Raw genomic sequence first — 26,850 nt, forward strand, 5'->3', positions numbered from 1 at the left:
TCTGTCACTACTTTCAGTGTCTGATGTAGCTGTGCACAGATTGCCCCTCTATTCAAATTAAACTCATTATTCAAGCTGTAGGTGGCCCCCAATAAAGTTCCCACTCAAATGCACACCTCACCATTACTTATATTGCAAACGAATGCACTCACTACTTACCCATTCAGCAGGTTTACCAATACGTCCTTTATGTTGTGAGGCACCAGTTACAGAACACCCCGTCTCTGACTCTTTGGGACCTTTTATTTCATAACTGTTGGGATTTTCAATCTAAAGCAGAAATATGAAGTGATATTTGAGGTTTCCCATGAATTGACAAGAGCATCATTTCCCTAAATGGCAAGCACCTCTGCATTTCAATAGGATCATGGCTGATTCGACACTGCTCATGTCTACTTTCCTTCCTTGATTTTGATTTGATATATTATTGACACATGTACTGAGACATAGTGAACCGTATTGTTTTGCTTGCAATCAAAGCAAATCATACCTTACTTTATCACATCAGGATAATAGAACAGAGTGCAGAACATAATGTTACAGCTACAGAGAAGATGCAGAGCAAGATCAACTTTAACATATGAGAGGTCTGTTCAAACGTTTGATAACAGCAGGGAAGAAGCTGTTCTTAAATCTCTTAGTACATGTTTTCAAACTTTTATATCTTCCGTCTGATAGAAAAGGGTGGAAGCGTGTATAACCGGAGTGGGAGGGGTCTTTGATGATGTCGACTTCTTTCCCGAGGGAGCAGGAAGTGTAGCAGAGTCAATGGATGGAAGGCTGGTTTGCATCACAGACTGGGCTGTGTTCACAACACTGTAATTTCTTGCAGTCCTAGGCACAGCATTTGCTGTACTAAGCTCTGACGCATCCAGATAGGATGCTTTCCAAGGCACATCTATAAAAATTGCTAAGAGTCATTATGGAAATGCTGAATTTCCTTAGCCTTCTGAGAAAGTAGAGATGTTGGTGTGCTTTCTTGACCATAGCGACAATGTGGATGGGCAAGGATAGATTGATAGTGATATTTACCCCTAGGAACCTGAAGCTGTCAACCACCTCAGCACTATTGATACAGACAGGGTCACGTCCTCCAATCCGCTTCCTGAAGTCGATGACCAGCTCCTTCGTTTTGCTAACATTGAAGGAGAGATTGTTGTATTTACACCTCACCACCGAGCACTCAATCTCTTTCCTGTATTCTGTCTCGTCGTTGTTTAAGATCTGACCCACTACTGTGATGTCATCAGCAAACCTGTGTGTGGAGTTGGGGCAGAATTTGGCCACACTGTCATGAGTGTATAAGGAATATAGTGAGGGGCTGAATACAGAGCCTTACGGGATTATTGTGGGCATTGTTGCCTATTCGTACTGATTGCGGTCTGCAGGTTAGAGAGTTGCAGGGGTGGGGTGGGGGGGCATAGTCCTGGGTCTTCGAGTTTGGAGATGAGTTTGTAGGAACTATGGTGTTGAAGGCAGAGCTAAAGTCAATAAATAGAAGTCTGACACAAGTATCCTTGTTATCCAGATATTTCAGGGATGAATACATTGCCAGAGAGATGGAGTCTGCCCACCATCAGAGATATATTTCCTTCCCCACCCCTATCCACTTTCCGCCGTGACTCTTATCAGGTCTGCGCACCCCCACCAACCCACACTCCCCTCCCAGCATCTTCCCCTGCCACACAAGAATTGCAAAACCAGCGGCCACACCTTCCCCCTCACCTCCATCCAAGGCTCCAAAGGAGCCTTCCACGTCCCTCAGAGTTTTACCTGCACTTCCACACATGTCATTTACTGTATCCGTTGCTCCCGATGTGGTCTCCTCTACATTGGGGAGACAGAATGCTTACTTGCAGAGCTTTTCAGAGAACATCTCTGGGACTTTCATGAACTACTGTTCACAGAAAAAAAAACATCTCCGGACACCCACTCCAACCAACCCCACCACCGAGCACTTCAACTCCCCCCTCCCCCCACTCCACTAGGACATGCAGGTCCTGGGCCTCCTCCATCGCCACACCCTAATCACCCAACGCCTGGAAGAAGAATGCCTCATCTTCCACATCGGGAACCTCCAACCCCATGGCATCAATGTTTCCTCATTTCCCCTCCTCAACCTTGCAACACGGCACCGCCCTCATGACCTGTCCATCTTCCTTCCCACCTATCCAATCCACCCTCCTCTCCGATGTATTACCATTACCCCCACCTCAATCTACCCCGCACATTCTCATCTACCTTCCCCCCAGCCCCACCTCCCTCCCATTTATTTCTTCATCCCCTCGGCTCACAAGCCTCATTCCTGATGAAGGACTCTTGTCTAAAATGTCGATTCTCCCGCTCCTCGGATGCTGCCTGGTCTGCTGTGCTTTTTCAGCACCACACTCTTGACTCTGATCTCCAACATCTGCAGTACTCACTTTATTCTATTACGACAGTAGGTGAAATGTAATGGGTCATGGCAATCTGGGAGGCTGGTGTCGATGTGTGCCATTATTAACCTCTCGAAGCACTTCATTATACTTTGTACCCTGTAACCCTTGATTCCCAGACTGATCAGGAACCTATCTATCTCAGCTTTAAGTGCACATAATGACTCTCCCCCCACTGCTCTCTATGGCAAGGAGTTCCAAAGACTCACAAAGCTTTGAGAGAAGAAATTTCTTCTCATTTCAGTCTTAAATTGGCGTCTGATCTCCCATCCTTCTTTATCCATAGCATGGACCTCTGTACTGTATGTATTTCCCCTCTGCTCCCTCCCCTGCAATGTCCCGTGGCCTCTTCTCAGCTAATCCCCTGATGCTGTCACCAGTTTGAGATCCTGAGGCACACTGGAGAGAGGCAGAAACATGTGTGTGAATTTCCAATCCCAATATAAAGTCTGGGTCGAGCTGGGGTTGACCACATGGTTGTCGCAGTCGATGTGCCCAGTGCTAAGCATTGGTGTGACTCATGCACTGAAGTGATGGAGAGAAGCCAAAAGAGAAAATGCTGGAAAATCTCAGCAGGTCTGGTAGCATCTGTAAGGAGAGAAAAGAGCTGACGTTTCGAGTCTAACTGACCCTTTGTCAAAGCTGGAGAGAAGGATGATTCCAAACTGTTTTATTCAGGTTTGGGGAAAGATGGAATGATGTTGGATAAATAAATGGTTGAATTGAGGCACTCGAGGCAGGATGTTTCTACTTGAGCAATGTGGAAGGTATTAAGGCAAGAGGATGGTACTGCCATCAATTTCATTGAGAGACGGGCTGAACGGTCTCTTTCCGCGCCCTACCCATTCTGCGAAACGCCCTGGTGGCTTGATTTTCTCAGTTGCTGGCCGTTCAGCTTTCTGGAGTCTCTTCGAGGGGGAGCTGAGAACCAGCGAGTGAGCAGGCTGATGTAGTGTCCGGCGCTTCCACAACCATATTGTCCCCACAGCACTCGCTCCTTCAGCTGAAATTGTGGCGATCGTCCTGTTGAGGGCGGGGAGTTAAACTTCTGCTGCTGGCCCTTGGTCCCCTGTGCGTGTGCAGCCCCTGTGGGACTGTCAATGCTCAGGATTTTCTTGCCTACTTCCTGATTGTGATAGATCCCAGCCCCGCCCTGGATGTGCAGAACCAGCAGCCGGTGACGTGAAGCTCTCCTCCAAAAGCTTGTCAAAGTCTTGGCCAAGTGAGGGACATTGAACTGCATCTGCGTGTGTCTGTGTGTGTGTGTGTGTGTGGGGGGGGAGAAGACGTCAATCTTGTGTGCTCGTGGAGTTGGTCTTCCAGCGTGACAAGTCTGCCTCCTACCCTTCACCCTGGCCAGGTTACCCGGTAATGTGCTGAATGTTTTGTACATTTTTTTTTTGTAAAACTTTTGTATCGTGCTGCTTGCCTGATCCAGTAATCCACTTCGCTGTGCCTCGCTTGCTTTCTCGGCGGTATCTCACTGGGCTCTGAGCTCCCTGGTGCTGTGTCTGAATGGGATGAGCTGGGGGAGGAAGGCTGTTACCTTCTCAAAGGATGTTGCCGTTTACAAGGAACGTGGCAAACAGCGAGGTGTCTCAGACAGGAGCAAGAAATGCAGAGAGAGAGAGAGAGAAATAACAGGAGGATGTCATTCAGGCCATCGTTCTGGTTAGAATTTATCCAACCTAGTCCTACTCCTAATTAGATTAGATTAGATTCCCTACAGCGTGGAAACAGACCCTTCGGCCCAATAAATCCACACCGACCCTCCGAAGAGTAACCCACCCAGACCCAATTCTCTCTGACTAATGCACCTAACTTTAGGCAGATGTTACACGGTGGTCTTTCCCCATCGCGCCTTGGCGGCAGCTGCCCCAAGCTTTAAAATGTCCCTCAACACGTAGTCCTGGACCTTAGAAAGTGCCAGTCTGCAGCACTCAGTCGGGGTCAACTCCTTCAGCTGGAAGATCGACAGGTTTCAGACCGCCCAGAGAGCGTCCTTCACCAACCTAACTAATGCACCTAACACTATGGGCAATTTAACATGGCTAATTCACAGAGCACCTCATGTATTTTTTATTTAAATATGAGGGTTCCCCTTTTACCAACTTCACAGTCATTTGCACATCCTCAGAGACTCTTGAGGGGAGAATATTTTTCATCTCCTCTCCAATCTTTCAGCAAAGAATTATTTTAGGTCCATGCTGCCTGATTATTGGGCTCTGTGACTGGTAATTGATCCTTCCCATGTTGGGAAAACAAACCCCAGCCAATGGCCTTGTAACTTTCCTTTAAACCCTCTGGAGTACAATCACATCCTTCCTGTACTGTGGTGACCAGTCGTCAGCCTGTAGCAATGCAACAATGTGACAATGACCAGATAATCTGTATTTATTTTAGTGATCTTGGTTGAAGGATAAATATTGTCCAGGATGCCCCAGGAGGATTTTATTGCTCTTTATCACATTTGCCGTTTAATGTCTCATTTGGAAGAGATCTGCTCCATCAGTGCTGATCTCCTTCAGACCTGCTTCAGTGCTTGTATACATTCTTGTGCTCAAGTCCTCAGAGTGGCATTTGAACTCATGGCATTCTCTAACTTGTAGGCAAATAGCCTGTTGGATAATCCGAACCCAAAATCCTGCCGATGCTGGAAATAGAGAGATTAAATGCTGGAGTATTCAGCAATTCAAGCAGTGTCTGTGATGAAACAATGTTTCCCACTTGGTTGTAATGGTCAACTGGTATTGTCACTGGGCTAGGAATCCAGAGGCTCATGCTAATGTTCTCAGGACATGGGCTTGAATCCCGCCACGGCAGTTGCTGTAATTTTAAACTGGATAAAATAGATCTGGAATTAATAAACTGGTCTGATAGCAACACTGTCAACTGTTGATTGTTGTAAAAAGAAATCAGATTTGGGTGGTATGGTGGCTCAGTGGTTAGCAGCTACCTCACAGCACCAAGGACCTGGGTTCAATTCCAGCCTCAGGACGACTATCTGTGTGGAGTTTGCACATTCTCCCTGTGTCTGCGTGGGTTTCCTCCGGGTGCTCCGGTTTCCTCCCACAGTCCAAAGATGTGCAGATTAGGTGGATTGGCCCTGGGAAATGCAGGGATAGGGTCTGGATGGGATGCTGTTTGGAGGGGTAGTGTGGACTTAATTGGCCAAATGGCCTGCTTCCACACTGTTGGACTTCTATGATTTATTAATATCCTTTACGGAAGGAAATCTTCCATCTTTACCTGATCTGACCTACATGTGACTCCTGACATGTGGTTGACTCTTAACTGCTCTCTGGGCAATTAGGGGTTGGCAACAAATGCCAGCCTCAACAGTAATATCCACATCCCTTCAATGAATTTTTACAAACGTTGACATGAACCGGAACTCTACTTCCCCTCTCAGCAACTTTAGCAGAACTGAGAGCCGGTAAACCAAACAGCACCTGGGTTGTAGGAATAGTCTGACTAATAAACACGCCTTCACTGAAATTGCTTCAGGTAATATCAAGTTGAAGAATTGAGATGTAGACTATTTCATAAGTGCGGAAAGACTTTGGAAATCTGAAACACAAAGGGACTTAGGATTTCTAGTTCAGGATTCTCTTAAAGTTCAGTCGGCAGGTAAAAGGGCAAATGCAATGTGAACATTCACTTCAAGAGGTATTGAATTAAAAAAAAGAGATCTTGTTGCTGAGGCTATATAAGGCTCTGTTCAGGCAGCGTTTGGAATATTGTGAGAAGTTTTGGGCCCATTATCTAAGAAAGGACATGTGGGCCTTGAAGGGTGTCTAGTAGAGGTTTATAGGAATGATCCCAGGGATGAAGGGCTTGTCATATGAGCAGCAGTTGAGGACTCTGTGTCTGCGCTCAGAGTTTGGAAGGATGAAGGAGGATCTCATTGAAACTTGCAAAATATTGAGATGCCGAGATAGATTGGAGGTGGAGAAGATGTTTTCAATAGGAAGAGAGACTAGGAATCAAGGGCACAGCCTCAGAGTGAAGGCATGATCCTTTAGAACTGAGATGAGGAGGAATTTCTTCAGCTAGAGAGTGGCGAATCTGTGGAACTCATTGCTGCAGAAGATTGTGGAGGTCAAGTCATTGAGTGTGTTTAAGACAGAGATAGTTAGGTTCTTAATTAGTAAGGGGAAAATGTAGGAGAGTGGGGTGGAGAAACATATCAGCCATGATCGAATGGCAGAGCAGACTCGATGAGCCAAATGGCCTAATTCTGCTCCTGTTTCTTATGGTCTTATGGATTGTCAATATTCAGAAATAATGCTTATTCTTTTGCACACATGTCTGCAGAACTGGACTGGCTGCACATTTTTGAAAGATAAATGCACATGCAAACATGTACGCATGTGTTAAACCAGAGAAAGCCACGTTTTGAACCTCAATATGCACTTGGGAGAGGCTTTAAACAGACACTACATGCTTGTTCAAATTATTTTGGCAACTCAGCCCAACTCCACTGTTCATATAGTGTTCTTCCTCTGGGACTGCAGGTGTGATCTGCAACTGCTTTCTCTTTACCAGAACTACAGGTCAAAAAGAAATCTCACTGACTCACTTCTGTCCATGTGACATAATTCTGAATCATGGATATGTGAAATGGCATATGAATATGTCATTATACATCATCCACCCCCTGTCCCATCTCCCTCTGTCCCTCTCTTTCCTGATACGTGCTGATCAGGAGGTCGCTGGTTCAATTCTCAGTTTGTGCTTTGTGGTTAAGGTCAGCAAGAGGAAGTGTTGGCTGCTGTAGTTTGCATCAATGTCTCTGGTTAGAGAAGCATTTGTTGCTTTCTACTGCAATCCATTGATTTTCCACCACATCCCTGGTGTTGCAGACTGGCAAATTCCAAGGTTCAGGTCAGCGCTGAGGGACGGACTAAAGTCTGGGGCAGCTCCCACCAAGGTGCAGTGGGGAAAGACCACTGTCTAAGGTCTTTGTGCTGATGTTAAGTGGAGATCCATTCAGTTATCAGACTCTCCTGGTGCCTCAAACACATGTAAATATGGTCTGGTTCAAGTAAGAGATGCCTTTTTTTGTTTGTATAGAGTCAAACTCCAGTGTTTGTTAGTTTCCTGATATGCTACTGTACAGAGCTGAACTGGTTTGTGACTATGTGATATATATATAAATACATAAAGATTTTTTTTCTGAATAAAGTATATTTTGAAATGAAAAAATACCATATCCCTGGTTGGGACACCGAGGACCAGATACAACAGCTATGGGGAATAACACTCTGGCATTGCAAGTATTCACTCGCAAAGTAAGAGCAGTAGTTTTTTCTGGAATTAATAGTGTGTGGCTGACACCATCTGGCATTGATATGTGCTGGAGAATGGACAGAAACAAAAGGGAAGGTGGGGGGAGGAAACTGGAAGGAAGTGGAATGGATGGAGAGAGGGATTGAAGAGAAGTTGAATGTTATGGAAATAATTTAAAAGGCATCTGATTGGGGATATGAATAGGAATGGGGCAGGCGCTGGCAGGTGGGACTAGATTGGGTTGGGATATCTGGTCGGCATGAACAAGTGCAGTCTGATTCCATTCAGTACATCTCTATGACTATGACTATCCAAGACGTAAGTGCAGTTTTAGACCACACTGAGCATGCTCACTCCATCCCCATTAGATATAGTGTTGTGTTCAGTTTTTCAGTGCTTGAGAGTTTAATACCTGATCTATGTACCCTGCATTTGATTTTCTGAATCTGGGTGTTGATTGAAAAAAAGGAGAGGAAGGATATTATCAAGCTGGAGAGGTTTCAGAAGGGATTTACCAGAATGTTGCTGAGTATGGAAGGTTTGAATTATAAAGTAAGGCTGGATAGGCTGGGATCATTTTCACTGGAGCGTAGGAGGTTGAGAGGTGACCTGATTGAAGTTTACAAAATAATGAGAGGTATAGATAGAGTTGATGGTAGTTGTCTTTTCCCTAAGATGGGGAATTTAAAGACTGGGAAATGTTTCTAAAGTGAAGGGACAGAGATTTAAAAAAGTCATGAAATAAATTTTTTACACAGAGGGTGGTTCGAGTGTGTAATGACCTTCTTGAGGAAGTGGTAGACACAGGTACAATTATAACATTTAAAAGATATTGGGATGGATACATGAATAGGAAAGGTTTGGAGGGATATGGGCCAGGGACAGTCAGGTGGGACTAGTTTAATTTGGGATGAAGTTTGGCATGGATTGGTTGGACAGAAGGGTCTGTTTCGGTGCTCTAGGATTCGATGACTCTATGAATACACAGAAATTGGAAGCTACTAGAATAGGGGAGGGTAAAGAATTTGAAGCATTGTGTAAAACTCTTGTACATTTCCTTCATACTTAGAGACTAGTGCCTTGTCTGCATTGTTTGGGGACTAGTTGAATATCTAAAATACACAGCACTGAGCACTCCCTTTCGTGGCTTACAGTGTGTCAAAATCACACTCTCTTATCTTGCCTTGTAAAATCTTAGTCAATACCACCAACATTGGGAAACATTAGACTCACCACTCTGCAGTGTTTGTAAATGGTGAAACCAGCTTATTAACTCATGCTGGAGCACAGTTCACCAGAGCCTGTGGGTGTAAAGAGTGAATGCCAGCTATTCCACTATTGAGGCATCATAGCCAGTCAAGTACTGTGGCAGAGGGAAGGCTGAGGTGGAGATTTCAGAATATTCCTGGTTGGAAGCACACCTCTGCTTGTTCCCTGCTACATTCCCAGTAAGGAATGGTGCACACTACTCACAAGAACATGGTAAGAATTTTGCGATGCCTTCCCATGATGACCTGTTAAATACCCATTGCTGGGAGTACAGAATTGATCTTTGGTATCTGTGGATGTCAGGTAAGACAGTGAGGCTCTTCACTGTCAAATGTTCTGAGTCCTCACTCGTCTGGGCTGATAAACATAACCTATTATGTTTGGGGTTGGTAAGCCTGGTTGACTGGATGGCTGGGTTGCAATGCAGGGTGACACCAATTCAATTCCCACACTGGCTGAAGTTACTACAAAGGTCCTGGCTTCTCAACCTCACTCCTAACCTTAAGCACGGTGACCCTCGGGTCAAAATCACCACCAGTCATCACTTTGTAGTGAGAGAGCAGCCCTACAGTCTGCTGAGACTATGGTCACATTACCTTACGAGATAGCTCAATAAACAGTGCAGCTTATTGTTTCCTTTGGGAATTGGCATTTCTTGGACAACTGCAACGTGTGTAGGCCATTCAACCATTAGAGCAGTTCCATCATTTAGTTAGATCATGGCTGACCCTGATCTTAACTGATTAAGGTGCTTTGGATCCAGAGCTCTTTTCAAACAGAAAGGTCACTCCTAGCATTCATTCTCAACGGTGAGAGCTCTGAAAATAGTGAATGGACTCTGTCACTAGCTGTAACAGTTTTAGATACAGCTGACCTTTAGCAGGAGGTAAAACTAAACACAGAACAGCTTGGGGTCACAGCTGGGTGACCTTACCACAGGACTGAGCTTGACTGCTGGAAGAGTTGTCCTGGAGTCAAGCATCATTCCCATGACTTGTGAAACATGGCTGGAAGAAGGACACATTTTGTCAAAGCGCGTTATCTTCCACTCGCCAAGACTACTAATCGGAATGGCAATTAAAGGGGAAAGCTAACAGTTATACCACAAGAGAGGAGAGTGTTGGTAAGTGGATTTTGACTGACAGAGACATTGTCATTGAGAACATTGGTTGGTCCCTTGAATTGATATTCTTGTGAATAATCCTGCTGAGTTCAAGGTAGAAACACCAATAAAATGTCTTTTTTCAGCAATACTGAACCCTGAAGCAGTCTATGCCCTCGTCAGGAAAACCTGCCAAATAAGCCTGGGCTGATAAGTGGCAAGTTATATTCATGTTACAGGAGTGCCAGGTAATTACTATCTCCAACAAGAGAGAATCTAACCATCCTCCCTCATAAAAGGCATCTGGATGGATACGTGAATAGGAAGGATTTAGAGGGATATGGATCAAATGTGGGCGGCACGGTGGCACAGTGGTTAGCACTGCTACCTCACAGCGCCAGAGACCCGGGTTCAATTCCTGACTCAGGCGACTGACTGTGCGGAGTTTGCACATTCTCCCCGTGTCTGCGTGGGTCCCCTCCGGGTGCTCCGGTTTCTTCCCACAGTCACAAAGATGTGCAGGTCAGGTGAATTGGCCATGCTAAATTGTCCGTAGTGTTAGGTTAAAGGGGTAAATGTAGGGGTATGGGTGGGTTGCGCTTTGGGGGGTCAGTGTGGACTTGTTGGGCCGAAGGGCCTGTTTCCACACTGTAAGTAATCTAATCTAATCTAAAAAAAAATGCTGGCAGGTGGGACAAGATTAATTTAGATTATTTACAGTGTAGAAACAGGCCCTTTGGCCCAACAAGTCCACACCGACCCTCCATAGAGTACCCACCCAAACCCATTCCCTTACATTTACCCCTTCACCTCACACTATGGGCAATTTAGCATGGCCAATTCACCTAACCTGCACATTTTTGGACTGTGGGAGGAAACCAGAACACCCGGAAGAAACCCACACAGTCACAGGGAGAATGTGCAAACTCCACACAGACAATTGCCTGAGACAGGAATTGAACCCAGGTCTCTGGCGCTGTGAGGCAACAGTGCTAATCACTGTGCCACCATGGACGAGTTGGACTGAAGGGTCTGTTCTGTGCTGTACAACTCTATGATTATGCTTAACATTGCTGAATCCTCCAATATCAACATTCACGGGGTAACACTTTCTCTTTGTTACTCATTCATGGACGTGGTGTCACTGGCTGGCCAGCAACTGTTGCCTGTTCCTAGTTGCCCTTGAGAAGGTGATGCTGAGCTGCATTCTTGAACTGTTGCATACATGTGCACTGGGTTGTCCTTAGGGAGGGATTTCAGGATTTTGACCCAGCGACATTGAAGAAGAGTGAAATATTTCCAAGTCAGGATGGTGAGTGGCTCAGATGGGAATTTGCAGGTGGTGGTGTTCCCATGTATCTGCTACCTTTGTCCTTCTAGATAGAAGTGGTCCTGGGTTTGGAAGTTGCTGTCTGAGGAATCTGTGGTGAATTTCTGCCATGTGTGTTGTAAATTGTCCACTCTGCTGCTACTGCGTGCCGGTGGGGGAGGAATTGGATGTTTGTGGATGTGGTGCCAATCAAACAGGCTGCTTTGTCCTGGATGGTGTCAAGCTTCTTGAGTGTTGTTGGAGCTGCACCATTCCAGGCAAGTGGGGAGTATTCCATCACACTCCTGACTTGTGCCTTGTAGATGGTGGACAGGCTTTGGGGAGTCAGGAGGTGAGTTACTCGCCACAGTATTCCAAGCCTCTGACCTGCTTTTATAGTCACTGTGTTTGTGTGGTGAGTCCAGTTGAGTTTCTGGCCAATGGTAGCCCCAAAGATGTTGACAGTAGGGGATTCAGTGATGGTAACAACATTGAATGTCAAAGGATGATGGTTAAATTGACTCTTGTTGGAGATGATCATTTGTATGGTGTGAATGTTACTTGGCATTTGTCATCCCAAGCCTGGATATTGTTCGGATCTTGTTGAATTTGAAGATGGACTGCTTCAGTATTTGAGGAGTTCTGAATGATGCTGAACAATGTTCAATCATGGCAAATATCCTCTGACCTTCTGATGGAGGGGAGGCTATTGATGAAGCAGCTAAAGATGGTTGGGCCTAGGACACTACTCTGAGGTACTCCTGCAGAATTGTCCTGAAGCTGAGATGACTGACCTCCAACAACCACAACCATCTTTCTTTGTGCCAAGTATGACTCCAACCGCTGGTCAACAATTGACCACAAAATGGACTGAACCATCTAAATAATGTGGCTACAAGAATAGGTTACTGTGGTGAGTAGCTCACTTTTGATCACCAAAGCCTGTCCACCATTGACAAGGCACAGGTCAGGAGTGTGATAGAAAGCACTTGCCTGGATCAGTACTGCTGCAAAACTGAGAGCATGTCAAAGGCTAGTAATTCTTCTGGCCTCTCTGACATACTTGGCAACATCAATCCATCAACCAACATCACATTGTGCGATCTTGCTGTGCACAAAATGGCTGCCCTGTGCCCTCAATGACAACAGTCACCTTCAGAAGTCCTTTGTTGGCTGTGAAATGATTTGCGACATCCTAAGGTCCAATGTGGTACAGAAGGGGACTGAAAGCGTCACTTAAGAAGAGAAAAACCAGGAGCAGGAGGAGGCAATTCAGCTCCTCACGACTGCTCCACCATTTGATGTGATCATGGCTGATCTCAACTTATCCACATTTTCTGCTCCATCATCCTTCAATCCATTACTAATTAAATATCTGTCTATCTCCTCAAATTTACTCAATGTCCCAGCATCCACTGTACTCTGTAGTAGTGAAGTTTATAGATCCATGAGCCTTTGAGAGATGTAATTTCTCTTTGTCTCCATCGTGAATCTGTCACCCCCTTCCACCAACTTATGACCTGTTGCTGGAAGTGGAGCAGTGACTATCAACCAGGAAATTCTTCAACCACAGAGTCTCCACTTCAGAGCTGAACAGATGGCAGGGATGGATGGTGGAAGTCCAACTGAATGGTTAGGCGTGAGCTAAAATGCTTTGGACCGCACTAACAAATAGTGCCCAGGGAGTATAAGCTAAAGAGAGCAAAATACTGCAGATGGTGGAAATCTGAGTTCAGTGGAGAGGCCAGAATCTTTCTTCTTAGAGCCAATAACGTTAGGAGAAGATTTGACAGACATGTTCAAAATCATGGGTGGTTTTGAATTCATAAAAAGAAATTGTTTCAAATGGCAGAAAGGTCAGTAGCCAGAGAACATAGATTTAGGATGACTGTCAAAAAGAGGTGGCAGGAGGCGATCTTTTATTTTACTCACAGTGGACTGTGAGTTGGTATCAGTTGCCTGGAGGGGTGGTAGAAGTAGATCTCAACTAATTTTCAGAAGAGAATTGAACACATAGAAAACAAGATTGCATTTATACAGTGACCATCAGATATCTCAAAGCACTTTGTAACTGATGAAGTACATTTATTTTTAAATGTGGGGTGTAAGGAAGTGGCAGACAGAAGGCTGGAAGAAGACAGCAAGCTAGGCAGCATCAGGAGGTTGAGAAGTCGACGTTTCGAGTATAACCTTTCTTCAGGAAGTGCAGCTGCTATAAGTTCCCACTAATAGTGGTAATGACCAGGTAATCTGTTTTTGTGCTTTCGAATGAGGGATAAGTATTGGCCGGGACACCAGGGAGACTGCTATGTTCTTCAAAATAGTGGCATGGGGTCTTTAGTGTCTACTAGAGAGGGAGAAAGGCATTTCCCATGGATAACCCATCTAACCTGCACATCTCTGCACTGTGGAAGGAAACCTGAGCACCGGAAGGGAACCCACACAGACAGGGGGAGAATGTGCAAACTTCAGGTAGATAGGATAGTGAAGAAGGCATTTGGTATGCTTTCCTTTATTGGTCAGAGTATTGAGTACAGGAGTTGGGAGGTCATGTTGCAGCTGTACAGGACATTGGTTAGGCCACTGTTGGAATATTGTGTGCAGTTCTAGTCTCCTTTCTATTGGAAAGATGTTGTGAAACTTGAAAGGTTTCAGAAAAGATTTACAAGGATGTTGCCAGGGTTGGAGGATCTGAGCTACAGGGAGAGGCTGAACAGGCTGGGGCTGTTTTCCCTGGAGCGTTGGAGGCTGAGGGGTGACCTTATAGAGGTTTATAAAATCATGAGGGGCATGGATGGAATAAATAGACCAAGTCTTTTCCCTGGGGTTGGGGAACTGGAGGACATAAGTTAGGGGGAGAGGAGAAAGATGTAAAAGAAACCTAAGGAACAACTTTCTCACACAGAGTACATGGAATGAGCTGCCACAGGGAGTGGTGGAGGCTAGTACAATTGCAACATTTAAGAGGCATCTGGATGGGTATATGAATAGGAAGGGTTTGGAGGGATATGGGCCAGGTGCTGGCAAGCAGGACTAGATTAGGTTGGGATATCTGGTCGGCATAGACGAGTTGAACCAAAGGGTCGGTTTCCATGCTATATATCTCTATGACCCTACACAGATAGTTGCCCGAGGGTAGAATCAAACCCAGGTTCCTAGCACTACAAGGCGGCAGTGCTAACCACTCAGCCACCGTCATGGTGAGACATTAGCCTGCATCTCGAAAGCATTAGCCATAACCTCCGGGTTATTAGTTCAGTAATATTAGCACTCCACCACTGTCTCCCTGTGCTGCTTTCAGTACTCTGTTCATTGTTCCCAAAAGCAGTTGTGTTGACTTCCTGTTCATATCTCGGAAATGTATCTGAATGCAAGAACAAACATCTAAATAAAACAAAAACAAAGTCCCAAAGAAGCTGCAAGTCTGAAATAAAATGGAAAATGCTGGAAATACTCAGCAGGTAACATCTGTGGAGGAGCAACAAGAGTATTTATTTCAGGATGTTGACCTTTCACCAGCACGAGGAAACAGCACCTGGTTCAGGTCCAAACAAGGTGTGTCCTCTTTAAACCATTCTCATCAGCAGTGCAGGGCTACACTCCAGTTCTGAAGGAGATTCTTAATGCACTCCAGCCACTGCAGACCTGCTGAGATTTGTGCTTCCTGGGTCTGTGTAGGATTACAATTTGTCCTCCAGTAACATGATTACAAACAGGAAAGTAATGTCACTCGAAACCATATCAATATTCTGAATGAAATCAGTGAGATACTGACAATGAGCCAGTGTGACAGCAGCTCATTTTTTCCACAGTCTATAGTTGTGACTTGCAGGAAAACATTTAAAAGAGACCTGTGGGGTGACGTTTTCACACACGGTGCGGATATATGTGGAATAAAGTGCCAGAGGAAGTGGTAGAGGGGAATACAATTACAACATTTAAAACACATTTGGACAGGTACATGATTACATGATATCTGGTCAGCATGGACGAGTTGAATTGAAGGGTCTGTTTCCGTGCTGTTCCTCTCTATGACTATATGAAACACTGTGGGCCAAAGACAAGCAAATTGGACTCGTTTCATTTGACAAACTTGGTCGGCATGGACAAATTAAACTGAGGAGTCTTTTTCCGTGCTGTATGACTCTGTGTTGCACTCAGACATTAACAGGAAGAGAATATGGGGCAGGAAATTGAGGGGCATTTTTCACTAGCCCCAGAAGTGTGTAGGAAAAATATCATCGTCAATGGATTCATTCTACACCACAAGTCCAGGCAGTTAGCTGTTGGATGTAGTCTATAGAAGTCTATCCAAGGTCATTGCCAAGCAGGTCGGGTATGCTCTGGAGTTGAGGATTCACCCCAATCAGACCAAGCAGTACAAGTCAGGAAGGGTTCAGAGAACCTCATGCTACTGGGGCTGCAATTGGGGAGGAAAATGGGGGCTTGGGGAGTGGGGGCAGATGGGGTGGGATGCTGTTGACAGGAAAAGTCCTTTGACAGAAAGCTGCACAGCGACATGGTGGACGTGCTGTCCGTAATGGGAAGGGAAAGTGCAATTGGGTCCAACTGCACAATGCAAACATTAGCAACACAGTTACAATCAGTCAGAATGCTAGATGTACTAACCTCAAGACAAAGGGGAAGCATTGTGCTCAAAATCAGCTTCATCCTGATGTCTACCTTCATGTGTAGTTGAACCTCACAGTGCAAAGATACTCAGTACACAACCGCCATTGAGTTCATATCTGGTCCTGGTTTGCAAAAGGTGGGTCTGGTCACTTTGTTGTCAAAAGCTCCAAGCAGTTGGACCATGTTGTACCTCTAGTCCCTTGGGGGGAACATTATGCAAAGAAAGATCTGAGACTACAACTGATGTACCCTCACAATGCTATTTGGGAGGGAGTTTTAGCCAGTGATAGTGAAGAAATGGTAACATAGCCCCCACACAGCACTGGATTTGGAGGAGAACTGAAAGGTAATGGTGTTTCCAAATATCTGCCTTTGTCCATCAATGGTCAGCATTACCATGAGGGACCCTGTCAGAGGGCTCCCTCAGCAGTTTGCCAATGTCATTTGGAGATGCCTCACAGCCAAAATTTGCAAACAAGGGCCAAGCTGTAGCTTGAATACTGATGGGATAGACCTTTCCTGTCAGATCCTTCCTTCATGTCTGCAGTCTCTGCACATTGCCTTCAAGGTGGTCATGATGGTGAACAGATCATTGTCCACCTCCTTGTGGAATGTGCATTTGTAAAGGAGCCTGGATGCTGTGGTTTTTGTCAAGGTACATCCAGTTCTGTAATGCAGGACTCTGTGCTTTAAGAACTGTTCCTGGGACACCCACTGAGACAAACACCAATTGTTCCCGGAGGACCATGAATTCAGTGAAAGATGCTCTTTGGTCTGCTCTTTGGAATAATGAAATAGTTTTGAGGCAGAGTGGAACATGGTGTAAAGAGAAATATTTATATTCATTCCATGTTGCATACATTTCACTTGGAAGTGTTTTGCCCTTGGGCTGTGTGTTTGACATGGCATGTGTTTTGCAAATATTAAGAATATAGCAATTATATTGAGGCACTTTAAGTGTGGAACATGTTGTATATGGATAAGTTGAGTTTAATTGCAAAATTTCTTTTTATTTACCCCCAAGGTTTTGGGTGTGATTGGCTGGCCCAGCATTAATTGTATGTTCTTTACCGTTCTGGTAAATAGGATGGTGAGCTGCCTTCTTAAGCTGCTGCAATCCATGGGGTGTTGTACAGTCACAATGCTCTTAGGGAGGGAGCTCCAGGATTTTTAACTAATGATAATGAAGTTAATATAGCTCCAAGTAAGCATTGTCTATAACTTGGAGCAGATGGTGGTGTTTCTTAGTATCTGCCTTTGTGTCTCTAGGTGGTAGAGGTCAATGGTTTGGACAAGGCTGTGTTGAGGAGACTTGCTGGGTTTTGTGTTACTTCTACTGGGTGGTACACACTGCTGCCTGCGTGTGCCGGTGGTGAAGGGTGTTCATGTTGAAATTGGTGGATGGGTGTCAATCAGATGGTGGACAGGCTTTGGGGAGTCAGGAGGTGAGTTACTCATCACAGTATTCCCAGGCTCTGACCTGCTCTTTCAAGTGGAAACATTTTGAACTGTATTGTGACCGATTTTACATATAAAGTATATTTTACGGAAAAAAAAATAAAGATACAAGTGTTTATCAAACAATATGAGACTGCTGTGGTCTACCAAGCATGCAATTTGGAAGGCTTACAGTACGTTAGCCTTTATCATGAGGTTTTCAGTAAAAGAGTAAAGTCATCCTGCTGCAATTGCGTAGAGAGATTGCACCAAGTATTACCTGCAATTCTGGTCCTCCTGTCTCAGGAGGATATGTTTGCCGTCACAGGAGTGCAGGACAGATTTGTCAGACTCATTCCTTGGTTGATTGGCCTGCGCGATGAGGATGGGCTTGTTTTTGTCCAGAGTTTAGAATAATTAGAAACTTACAAAATTTGAAAAAGACAAATCAGGGTAGGTGTGGAAGGAATGTTTCCCCGGGGCTGTAGGATCTAAAACCAGGGACACATGCTCAGCACTAAAGGCGAGTTGTTTCGGATTGAGATGAGGAGAAACTCTTTCTCTCACAGGGTGGTGAATTGTTAGAGTACTCTGTTTTAGAAGACTAGAGATTCAGTTAATAACCAAGTCTAAGGCAGAAATTGCTAATTTCCTAGTTAGTTAATGACATCAAAGGAGACCGGGACAATACAAGAACATGGCTTTAAGATAGATGATCAACCTAGATGGTCTAGAATGGCAGGCTAGTTTTGAGGGGCTAAATGGCCTTCTCTTCTCCTATCAGAGAAAAACAATTTGAGCTTAGGTTGCACAGGTATGTGGTGGAAGTATAGAGGATTGGTGCAGCTTATGACCCTGGGGCAGTCATGTGTAGTAGATGAATTACATGTTCATGGTTATGTCTACCATGTGCAATTTGCACTGTATTGAACTGACAGAAAGAGAGTGACAGAATCTGAGAGTGAGGTTTCGGTGGGGGAGGGTACAGACAGCATTGTAAGTCAATTTCTTTGCAGCTTTTCCCACTCCACTGCCAGGTGTTCAGTAGAATGCAGTGGGAAAACCAGAATGGGATTTTGATTTCTTTGTCTGATTAAGGGATATCTGGGAGGCGTTTCCAGGTCATGGCTCCACCCACTCCATCATAACATGAGACAGAGATGGCAAACACGAGGTTGTGTGTGAAATTAAACCGGGGGTCCTGCTACAGCATGTAAACCCCAATAGAGCATAGCTGCAGAGGGTAGACTATACTGTTCACTTCAGCATCAGTGATCCAGGAAGGAAAAATTAAACCAGGTCATTGCTCCTCATCACTGCTAGGTGATCCCTGCTGACATGGGAAAGATGTCGGGCTAGTATTGAGGTTGAGATTAAGCTCATCTTTGGCCGTTGGTCACATTTCTCATCATCTAGACTTGTGCGTGTGGAGCACATTCTTTGGTCTAGATACAGATCTTGTGTTTCTTTTGAAGCTGCCTCACGCGGTTGACCCCACAATCCTGTCAGTTCACTAAAATAAACGAAGTGGATACTATGGCATTCATTTGTGGTTTTCTCAGTGTCACCCACCCAGCAGAAAGATGTGCCAGAATTTCTTCTCCTCGCTGTGCCAGGCTCTGCGTTTCAAGCTTTTTCAGTGCGAGGTGTGATAAGCTGTCGTAATGCTGTTGCATTCAGTGATGCATCTTGGTCTGGCTGGAAAGCTGTGTTTAGATCTTGCCTGCTGCTGGGAGGTTTAAAGTTGCCACCGCTTGTGATAATCATGCATTTGCAGTGGGATGTGTGATACAATGTTTTGGCACCTCTTGCAAATGTTTGAAAGCTACAATGGCAAAGGGTAGCTTTTTTGCTAGCTTAAATGGGAGGCTTACTAGCACCAGCTTTGCAATGACAAAAGAAACATTTGTAAGGAAATTGGAGAGTGGTGTAAGCATTATCGAGCTGTTGAACCTTAATTACCCACATAGACTGGAATAATGGTTGTGTTAATGACAGAAAGGGGCAAGTGTTCTTAGGTTATGTTCTGGAGAAATTCTTACAGTTTACGAGTCCGCTCCAACAAGAAAAGAGGTAGAGCTAGACCTGGTCCTTGGGAATGTCACAGGCCAAATAGATCAAGTGGGAATAGAGGAACATTTCGGAGACAGTGATCATAAGGTTTAGGATGACATTGGCTAATACAAGAATAAAACTCCTGGAAGTGGCGGCTTACCAGCCACGTTGTACAGTATTCCACTCCGTGGAACTTGATTGGCCAGGATCTTCTGGAGCTGGAAATGTGTTGCTGGAAAAGCGCAGCAGGTCAGGCAGCATCCAGGGAACAGGAGAATCGACGTTTCGGGCATAAGCCCTTCTTCAGGATCTTCTGGAGCTGTATGTGCTTCTGGCAGGTACCATGTGCGAATGCCTGAGGAAAGGTATTATCACCCTCATCTACAAGCGGAATGGGGTTAGAGAGGAAATCAGGAATTGGTGACACGGGCTCAGATCTGCTCTGGGATCGGTGAGTCACCCTGACCAAACCTGTGCTGTACAGGGCAGGATGATTTCTGAGATCCTTGCTCTCCTCAGGAATATATTCAGAACAGTGGGGTGGATACCTGCCTCATTAGCCTGGACCAGGAGAAAGCCTTTGACAGGATATCGCATATGTAAATGTGGGACGTGGTCTCTAAAATAGGCCTTGGGGGTGGGAATCTGCATTTGGATCCGTCTGCTGTACACCAACATTGTTAGTGCAGTTTCAATCATTGGGTGGGAATCAGAAAGCTTCCCGCTCAGATCTGGAGTCGGCAGGGCTACACACTCTCTCCTGCCTTGTTTCTGTGTTGTATAGAGCCTTTTGCTGAGTCTGTCAGGAAGGATGTGAGCCTGAGATGGATGACTATTCCAGGGAGCAGAAGCCTGTAGGTTAAAGCCTCCCTGTACATGGATGATGTTGCTGCTTTCTGCTGTCAGTGTGCAGACTCATGAGTGTCTGCAACCAGTTCAAACTGGCCTGGGGAGCCAAGGTAAACCAAGGCAAGAGGGAGGTCATGGTCTTTGGGAATGGGACCAACTGAACCCTTATCCCCTTCATTGTCAGGTCAGATGACCTGAAGATGCTGGCAATATGGTTCAGAGGGACCAGGGCATATACAAAAACCTGGGACGTGCGTATCGCCAAGGTGAGGCAGAAACTGGGCCTGTGGGAGCACTGCTCGCTCTCCATCGCGGGTAAAAGCCCGGTCATCAGGTGTGAGGCATTCTCTCTGTCATCCTACGTGGTGAAGGTTTGGCCCATTGCCCGACCCTATGCTGTTGCAGTCACCTGAACCATCTCCCACTTCATCTGGACCTTGAGGTTGAGTGGTATGTGCAGGGACACCATGTACAATCTCTGACAGAAGAGGGAAAAACGTACCCAATGCTGCCCTCATCCTGACGCCACCTTTGTATGCAGCTGCCTCACATTTAAACAGTTCCCACAGTCATCCAGATCACAAGTATTCATTCAAGGACTTTTCCACTTCAAGCCATCTGTGTTTTTTGTATAATTCCCTAAAGCCTTCCTAACAGTGATGGCTATGTTTAACAGGAGTTACCTCTCCTTTGTTGAGGTCTTCGCACCTATTTACACACTGTGTGCGTCAGGATTGTCAACAGCCCCTTCCCTGCTCAACCTGTCATTTAAATTCTTAATGGTTTATTCCTGAGTAACAATACAAACAGACCATCAGGTCATCATCAGAACATCTCCTCATGCATGCTAATACCGGGGACGAGAGCAGAATAAACGAGGGACCATTTACAGGTCTGGGCGTGTTACTGCGTTAGCCATAGTTAACACAAAGGGGTATAAAATGCGGGTTCAGACGAAGCACACACGAGTCAAAATACCAGGCAAGTTTAAAAAATCCACTCTGCTTCTCCCTCCACAGATGCGACCGGACCGGCTGAGTTTCTCCAGCATTCTTTGATTTGATTTCAGATTTCCAGTATCTTGCTGTGAGGTGAAAATTCGTCAGCTAAGTGCCAAAGGTTGTCTGCACTACCCTCATTCATGCTTTTCAATACATTGTTCAAAGTTTATTTATTCTGGGTGTGTAAAAGCACGCAGTCACTTTTCGTTAGTTTAAGAAACGAGCGTTGCATTTTCCGATGTGAAACTGACTGTAATAACGTGTCTCTTTGTCAGGGTCTGATGCACTTTCATGAGGAGAGGCCGCTTCTGCAACCGATTCTCAATCAGTTCAGAACTCCCTTCAGCATTGACCAGGTGAGGTGAGCTGCAGATCCCGGTCATTTAGCTAACACTGCACCGTTTTAGCATCAAAGATTCTTCCTTCAGTTGCTGTGCCTGTTTGTACAAGTACAAGGGTGCAAATGCTGCGGAGCATAGGATCCCAGAACATCAGAGGGGTTGAGATTTTTAAACCCATTGTTGCTCCGCGTTCAAGAATACTGGGAGTTCAGGAAAGTAAAGTTTCACCTGAGGGTTACTGCAGAGCTTTGTGTGATAACGTCGCAGCTACAATACAAAGCTGAAAACCTGAAAGTGTCGGGCAAAATGGGAAGGCCCTTGTCCCACTGCCCTTTGTTGCTGGTTATGTTGGTAAACCTTACCTATTATGTTTCACTGGCAGTAAATGGCTGCAGGCATTTTTCACACCATATACCTGCTACTACAAACTACTGCCAATGTTGGAAATTGGAAATACACAGAGAAAATCAGGATTTCTGGCAGTATCTGTGGAGAGAGAAACAGCTAACATTTCAAATCAAATGAGTTTCCCCAGCACTTTCAGTTTTTCATATATATTACTACAGACTAGTTGAATCCATGCCTTTCTAGGTACAGAGTCTTACTTTTCTCCTGGCTTCCTGTATAAACTATTCATCTTGTGTCATGCTTTACGTTACAATCATTGAATCCCCACAGTGTGGAATGGGCCATTCAGCCCATTGATTCCACACTGACCCCCCCGCCAAAATATATCTGACTCAGATCTATCTTATCCCTGCATTTCTCATGACTAACTCACCCAGCCTGCACACCCCTGGATACTTTCCCAAGGCCAATCTGCCCATCTTTGGGTGGAAACCCACAGAGACACAGGGAAGACTGTCACCCAAGGGTGGGCTTGAACCCAGATCCCTGGCGCTGTGAGGCAGCACTGCTAACCACTGAGTCACTGTGCCTCTCACATTCATTCAGTCGCAAGAATGGTCAACAAATGGAGAGAAAAGTAAAAGAACAAATGGGATGTTTTGAAATCTTGATGTTATCAGTATTGTATATTTCAGCTCAGAATTTTACACCAGGTCATGTCTTCCTATGTTCATAGTAAACATTGAGGGAGAATAAGTACTTGATAAACTAAATTAACATTAAATTTGAAATACGTGCACACACATTAACATTTACAAACCTCTTCATCTCCTGTTTTTAAGTTAAATCTTTCCAAGTTAGGGTGAGGGTACAGGTAGTGTTGAGGAAGCAGGGAGGTTGCAGAAGGACTTGGGACAGGCTATGAGAGTGGGCAAAGAAATGTCAGATGATATACAGTGTAGGAAAGTGTGAGGTCCCGCACTTTGGTAGGAAGAATAGAGGCTATTTTCTAAACGGGGAAGCTGAAAGGGACTTCAGCCTCCGAGTTCCTGTTTGTGTGTGTGTGTGTGCTGTGTGCCAATTGACTGATGCCTTTCTTACATTGCAACTCTCTTGAAAAGAAAAGCACTCCATTGGCTAAAAACGCTTTGAAACATTGAGTAGTAATGAAAAGTGCTATAAAAATGCAAGTTTTTCATTGTTTGACCATGGGACCCAGAGAGCGCACTGGGGTAGGAGCAGTCGTTTTGCAAAAAGTGGGTTGGTGTGTGGTGAAGGCAGTTCCTTTTCACAGAGGGCAGAGTGGGAAATCTCTGGGTATGAATGACCTCAAGTCAGGTAGGGGGACCTTTAGAGTACACCCAGGCCTTGACAGACCTACATTTATGGAGGTTTCTGTTTCCTACTGGACATTATGCAGTTTTGAGGACTGAGTTGCAGTTGGTTTGTGATACCCCGATATTTGAATACGTTGGTGACATTTATACAAGAACTACATTGTACTACTATACAATGAGTATGCAGGCAAGCACCAGGTGTATCCTGGAATCATATCCCTGCAGTAGTCAGCAGCACAAGGAGGGAAGTGCACATAGAAGCAAATGTTTATATGCACTTTATCAGTGGAAAAAGTCAGTCAAGGACTAAGTTATGAGTAAGTGGATCAGGAAATTAGCCGAGAATGTGAATAATGCCCACTCTACTGTTTTCCAGCTTTCAGATGTGCTGACTGGAACAAGGATCCTGTCAGATAGCCAGGAGTGACAGCTCTTACCACGATGGACAATGAGGTCCACAGTCTCTTTGACAAGTTCCTGCAAGGAAAGACGTGTAAAGAGACGTTGAGCCTATTCCACGAGCTCTGCCACGTCCTGCACCTGGATCCTGCCGACTATCGCAGTTTCTACCAGAAGTTAAAAGGCAGCCTCAATTACTGGAAGGCCAAGGCTCTGTGGGTTAAGCTCGATAAACGAGCATCGCATCCAAATTATGAACAAGGCCAAGCTTGTGCTAATACAAAGGCAAGTATCATCCTGCATGACGAATGCAAAATGCATGCTTGGCAGTCATTGTGCCGTAGCACAGATGCAGCCTTTAAATTTAATCACCTTTTCAATTTATCAGCACTGCGATTTTGTTTTAATTTCCTCTTGTGCTCCCAAAATGCAGTCCTGAGGATTCAGTTCCTCTGTCATTGTCGAATTACAGGTTTGCAATTACAAATTGAAATAGGTTATTGGAACAGGACCATAACTTCTTGTTTTATAATTAGTTACACCTTTTACATTGATCTCTTACATTTTATGTTTGTTCTTTTAGAAATTGATCGTGAATTTTTTCCCAGCAACCACCCTAATACAGTGGTTTAATTAGATTAGATTAGATTCCTTACAGTGTGGAAACACCCTTCAGCCCAACCAGCCCTCCAAAGAGTAACCCACCCGGAACCATTTCCCTCCTAACACTAACACTATGGGCAATTTACCATGGCCAATTCACCTAACCTGCACATCTTTGGACTGTGGGAGAAAACTGGAGCACCCGGAGGAAACCCACGCAGAGACGGGGAGAATGTGCAAACTCCACACAGACAGTTACCCGAGGCTAGAATCGAACCTGGGACCCTGCTGCTGTGAGGCAGTAGTGCTAACCACTGAGCCACTGTGCCACCCTTTGCCATAAACAAATAAAAACAGAAGTTGCTAGAAAAGCTCAGATGTCTGGCAGCATCTGTGAAGAGTAATCAAAATCAACGTTTCAGGTCTTTTGACCCTTCCTCAGAACTGATGGTAACTCAGAAAATGTTGGCTTACATGCAGAAGATAAGGTGGGGGGAAGGGATAAGGAGTAAACGATAGGTATGGATAGAGTCCAAAGAGAGAGAAGAACAGTTGGACAGACAAAGGAACCGATAACGATCTGGCTAGGAGGGTGAATAGCTGTAAATGGAGACTGTTAGTGGCTAACAATAGGTAGTGGGTAATGGCAGACTGTGATAACAAGGCCTGGTGTGTGGGATAGGGGGGCGAGGACATGGGGGAGTTCAGGCCCTAAAATTATTGAACTCGATATTAAGTCTGGAGGGCTGCAGGGTCCTCAAGCAGAAAATGAAATGTTATTCTTCCAGCTTGCACTGAGCTTCACTGGAGCACTGCAGCAAGCCTGAGACAGAGATATCGGCCAGGGAACATGGTCGGGTGTTAAAGTGGCAGGCAACTGGAAGCTCAGAGTCGTTTTTACAGGCGGTACATAGATGTTCTGCAACGTGGTCACTCAGTCTACCCTTCATTTCCCCAGTGTAGAGAAGGTCACATCGTGAGCAGCGAGTACAGTAGACTAGATTGAGTTAAGAGGAGGTAAAGTGCTGCTTCATCTGGAAGGTATACAAAGAAAATTTACAGCCCAGGAACAGGTCCTTCGGCCCTCCAAGCCTGAGCCCTTGGACCCTTGGATACTGAGGAGGGGGGCAGTAAATGGGCAGGTGTTACGCCTTCAGTGGATGCAGGAGAAGTATCTCTGCCAGTTCTTCTGCTTGCCCTCCCTTTCTCTGCCTTACTATTAAACAGTCTTCCTCACATGGATTTACTCTCTGCTATCTGTTGCCTGCTTCTTCCCCCTCATAACCCTTATGTCTGAGTTCCACCTACCCTCACCACTTCCTGTTTTTTTATTTGTGACAATTATATTTTCAACCTAGGATGTTGCAAATTCTAATTTGGTAATGCAGAACTTGAATATTGCTGAGAAAAGAAACATTTTGTGGTGCATTCATCAGGATACTTTGCAAGAACACCAACTGAATGGGAAAACAAACATTTATACTGTATGAGAGGAGAATGCTAATTGGTTGTCATCTGGACTCTTGATTGGAGAGGCATTGACATGGAGAGTGCACCAGTTAGATGATGACTGATAGTCAACTGCCAAGCTTTGCTAAATTTAAACTGGCAGATTGGTCAAAGTGTTACTCTGAGGAATAAACCAGAGAATGGCTGTTGCCTGCTTTAAATGAAAGTGTGTGTGTACATGTTCTTTCTGTCTGTGAAGAACACAGCCTTCTGTATCAATGTACGGGGGCTGGGGGTTGGGGGGGGAGTGGGGGTAGTGTTCCCAGGACACACAAGTGCACAACACAGCGAGCCAACTGGCAATCCAGAATTGGTTGTCAGTGGAATTCTTTGCACACTCAGGAACGTGTCCTGATGCATACAGAACAACAAAAAAAACAGAAAGTGTCTTTTTCAGTAATGCAGCAAAGTTTCATTTCCAGTGAGGCTAACGCAGCAACTGCATCTCAAACCTTTTACACTCATCTGCAATGTTAACGATTTTCGAGGGAACACTGCAGAAAGAAGCTGGGCTCCCCCTTTGATTTGCTAAACATTTCTCTTTTTTTTTGAGCAATTTAATCATTTCATCATCAGTTTCTCTTAGATTAGATTACTTACAGTGTGGAAACAGGCCCAATAAGTCCACACCGACCCTCCGAGGAGCAACCCACCCAGACCCATTTCTCTACATTTACCCCTTCACCTATCACTACGGGCAATTTAGCATGGCTAATTCACCTCACCTGCACATTTTTGGACTGTGGGAGGAAACCAGAGCACCCGGAGGAAACCCACACAGACACGGGGAGAACATGCAAACTCCACACAGACAGTCACCTGAGGCAGAAATTGAACCCAGGTCTCCAGTGCTGTGAGGCAGCAGTGCTAACCACTGTGCCACTGTACCGCCCATATTACTATTTAATTGCAGCAATTATAGAAACCAAAAC

General features: G+C 45.1%; 1 protein-coding gene across 5 annotated transcripts in view; it reads left to right on the plus strand.

Annotated features, from left to right (window-relative positions):
- Positions 1–26,850, plus strand: part of LOC122563302 (protein-methionine sulfoxide oxidase mical3a) — a 127,435-nt gene that overhangs the window by 20,251 nt on the left and 80,334 nt on the right. For 2 of the 5 annotated variants that reach the window (XM_043717007.2, XM_043717013.2), the window contains exons 1-3: positions 3,666–3,803; positions 21,657–21,737; positions 23,784–24,091. In XM_043717007.2, the coding sequence (XP_043572942.2) occupies positions 23,849–24,091 (243 nt within the window). In that variant the 5' untranslated portion in view covers positions 3,666–3,803; positions 21,657–21,737; positions 23,784–23,848. Of the gene's footprint in view, positions 1–3,665; positions 3,804–21,656; positions 21,743–23,783; positions 24,092–26,850 lie in introns of those variants that run through there. The other 3 variants (XM_043717008.2, XM_087973682.1, XM_043717009.2) reach the window with 3 other exon arrangements.

The sequence above is a fragment of the Chiloscyllium plagiosum genome, unplaced genomic scaffold (assembly GCF_037043375.1).
Source record: "Chiloscyllium plagiosum isolate Xiang-an unplaced genomic scaffold, Cpla_swu_hap1 HiC_scaffold_26, whole genome shotgun sequence".
Classification (NCBI taxonomy): Eukaryota; Metazoa; Chordata; class Chondrichthyes; order Orectolobiformes; family Hemiscylliidae; genus Chiloscyllium; species Chiloscyllium plagiosum.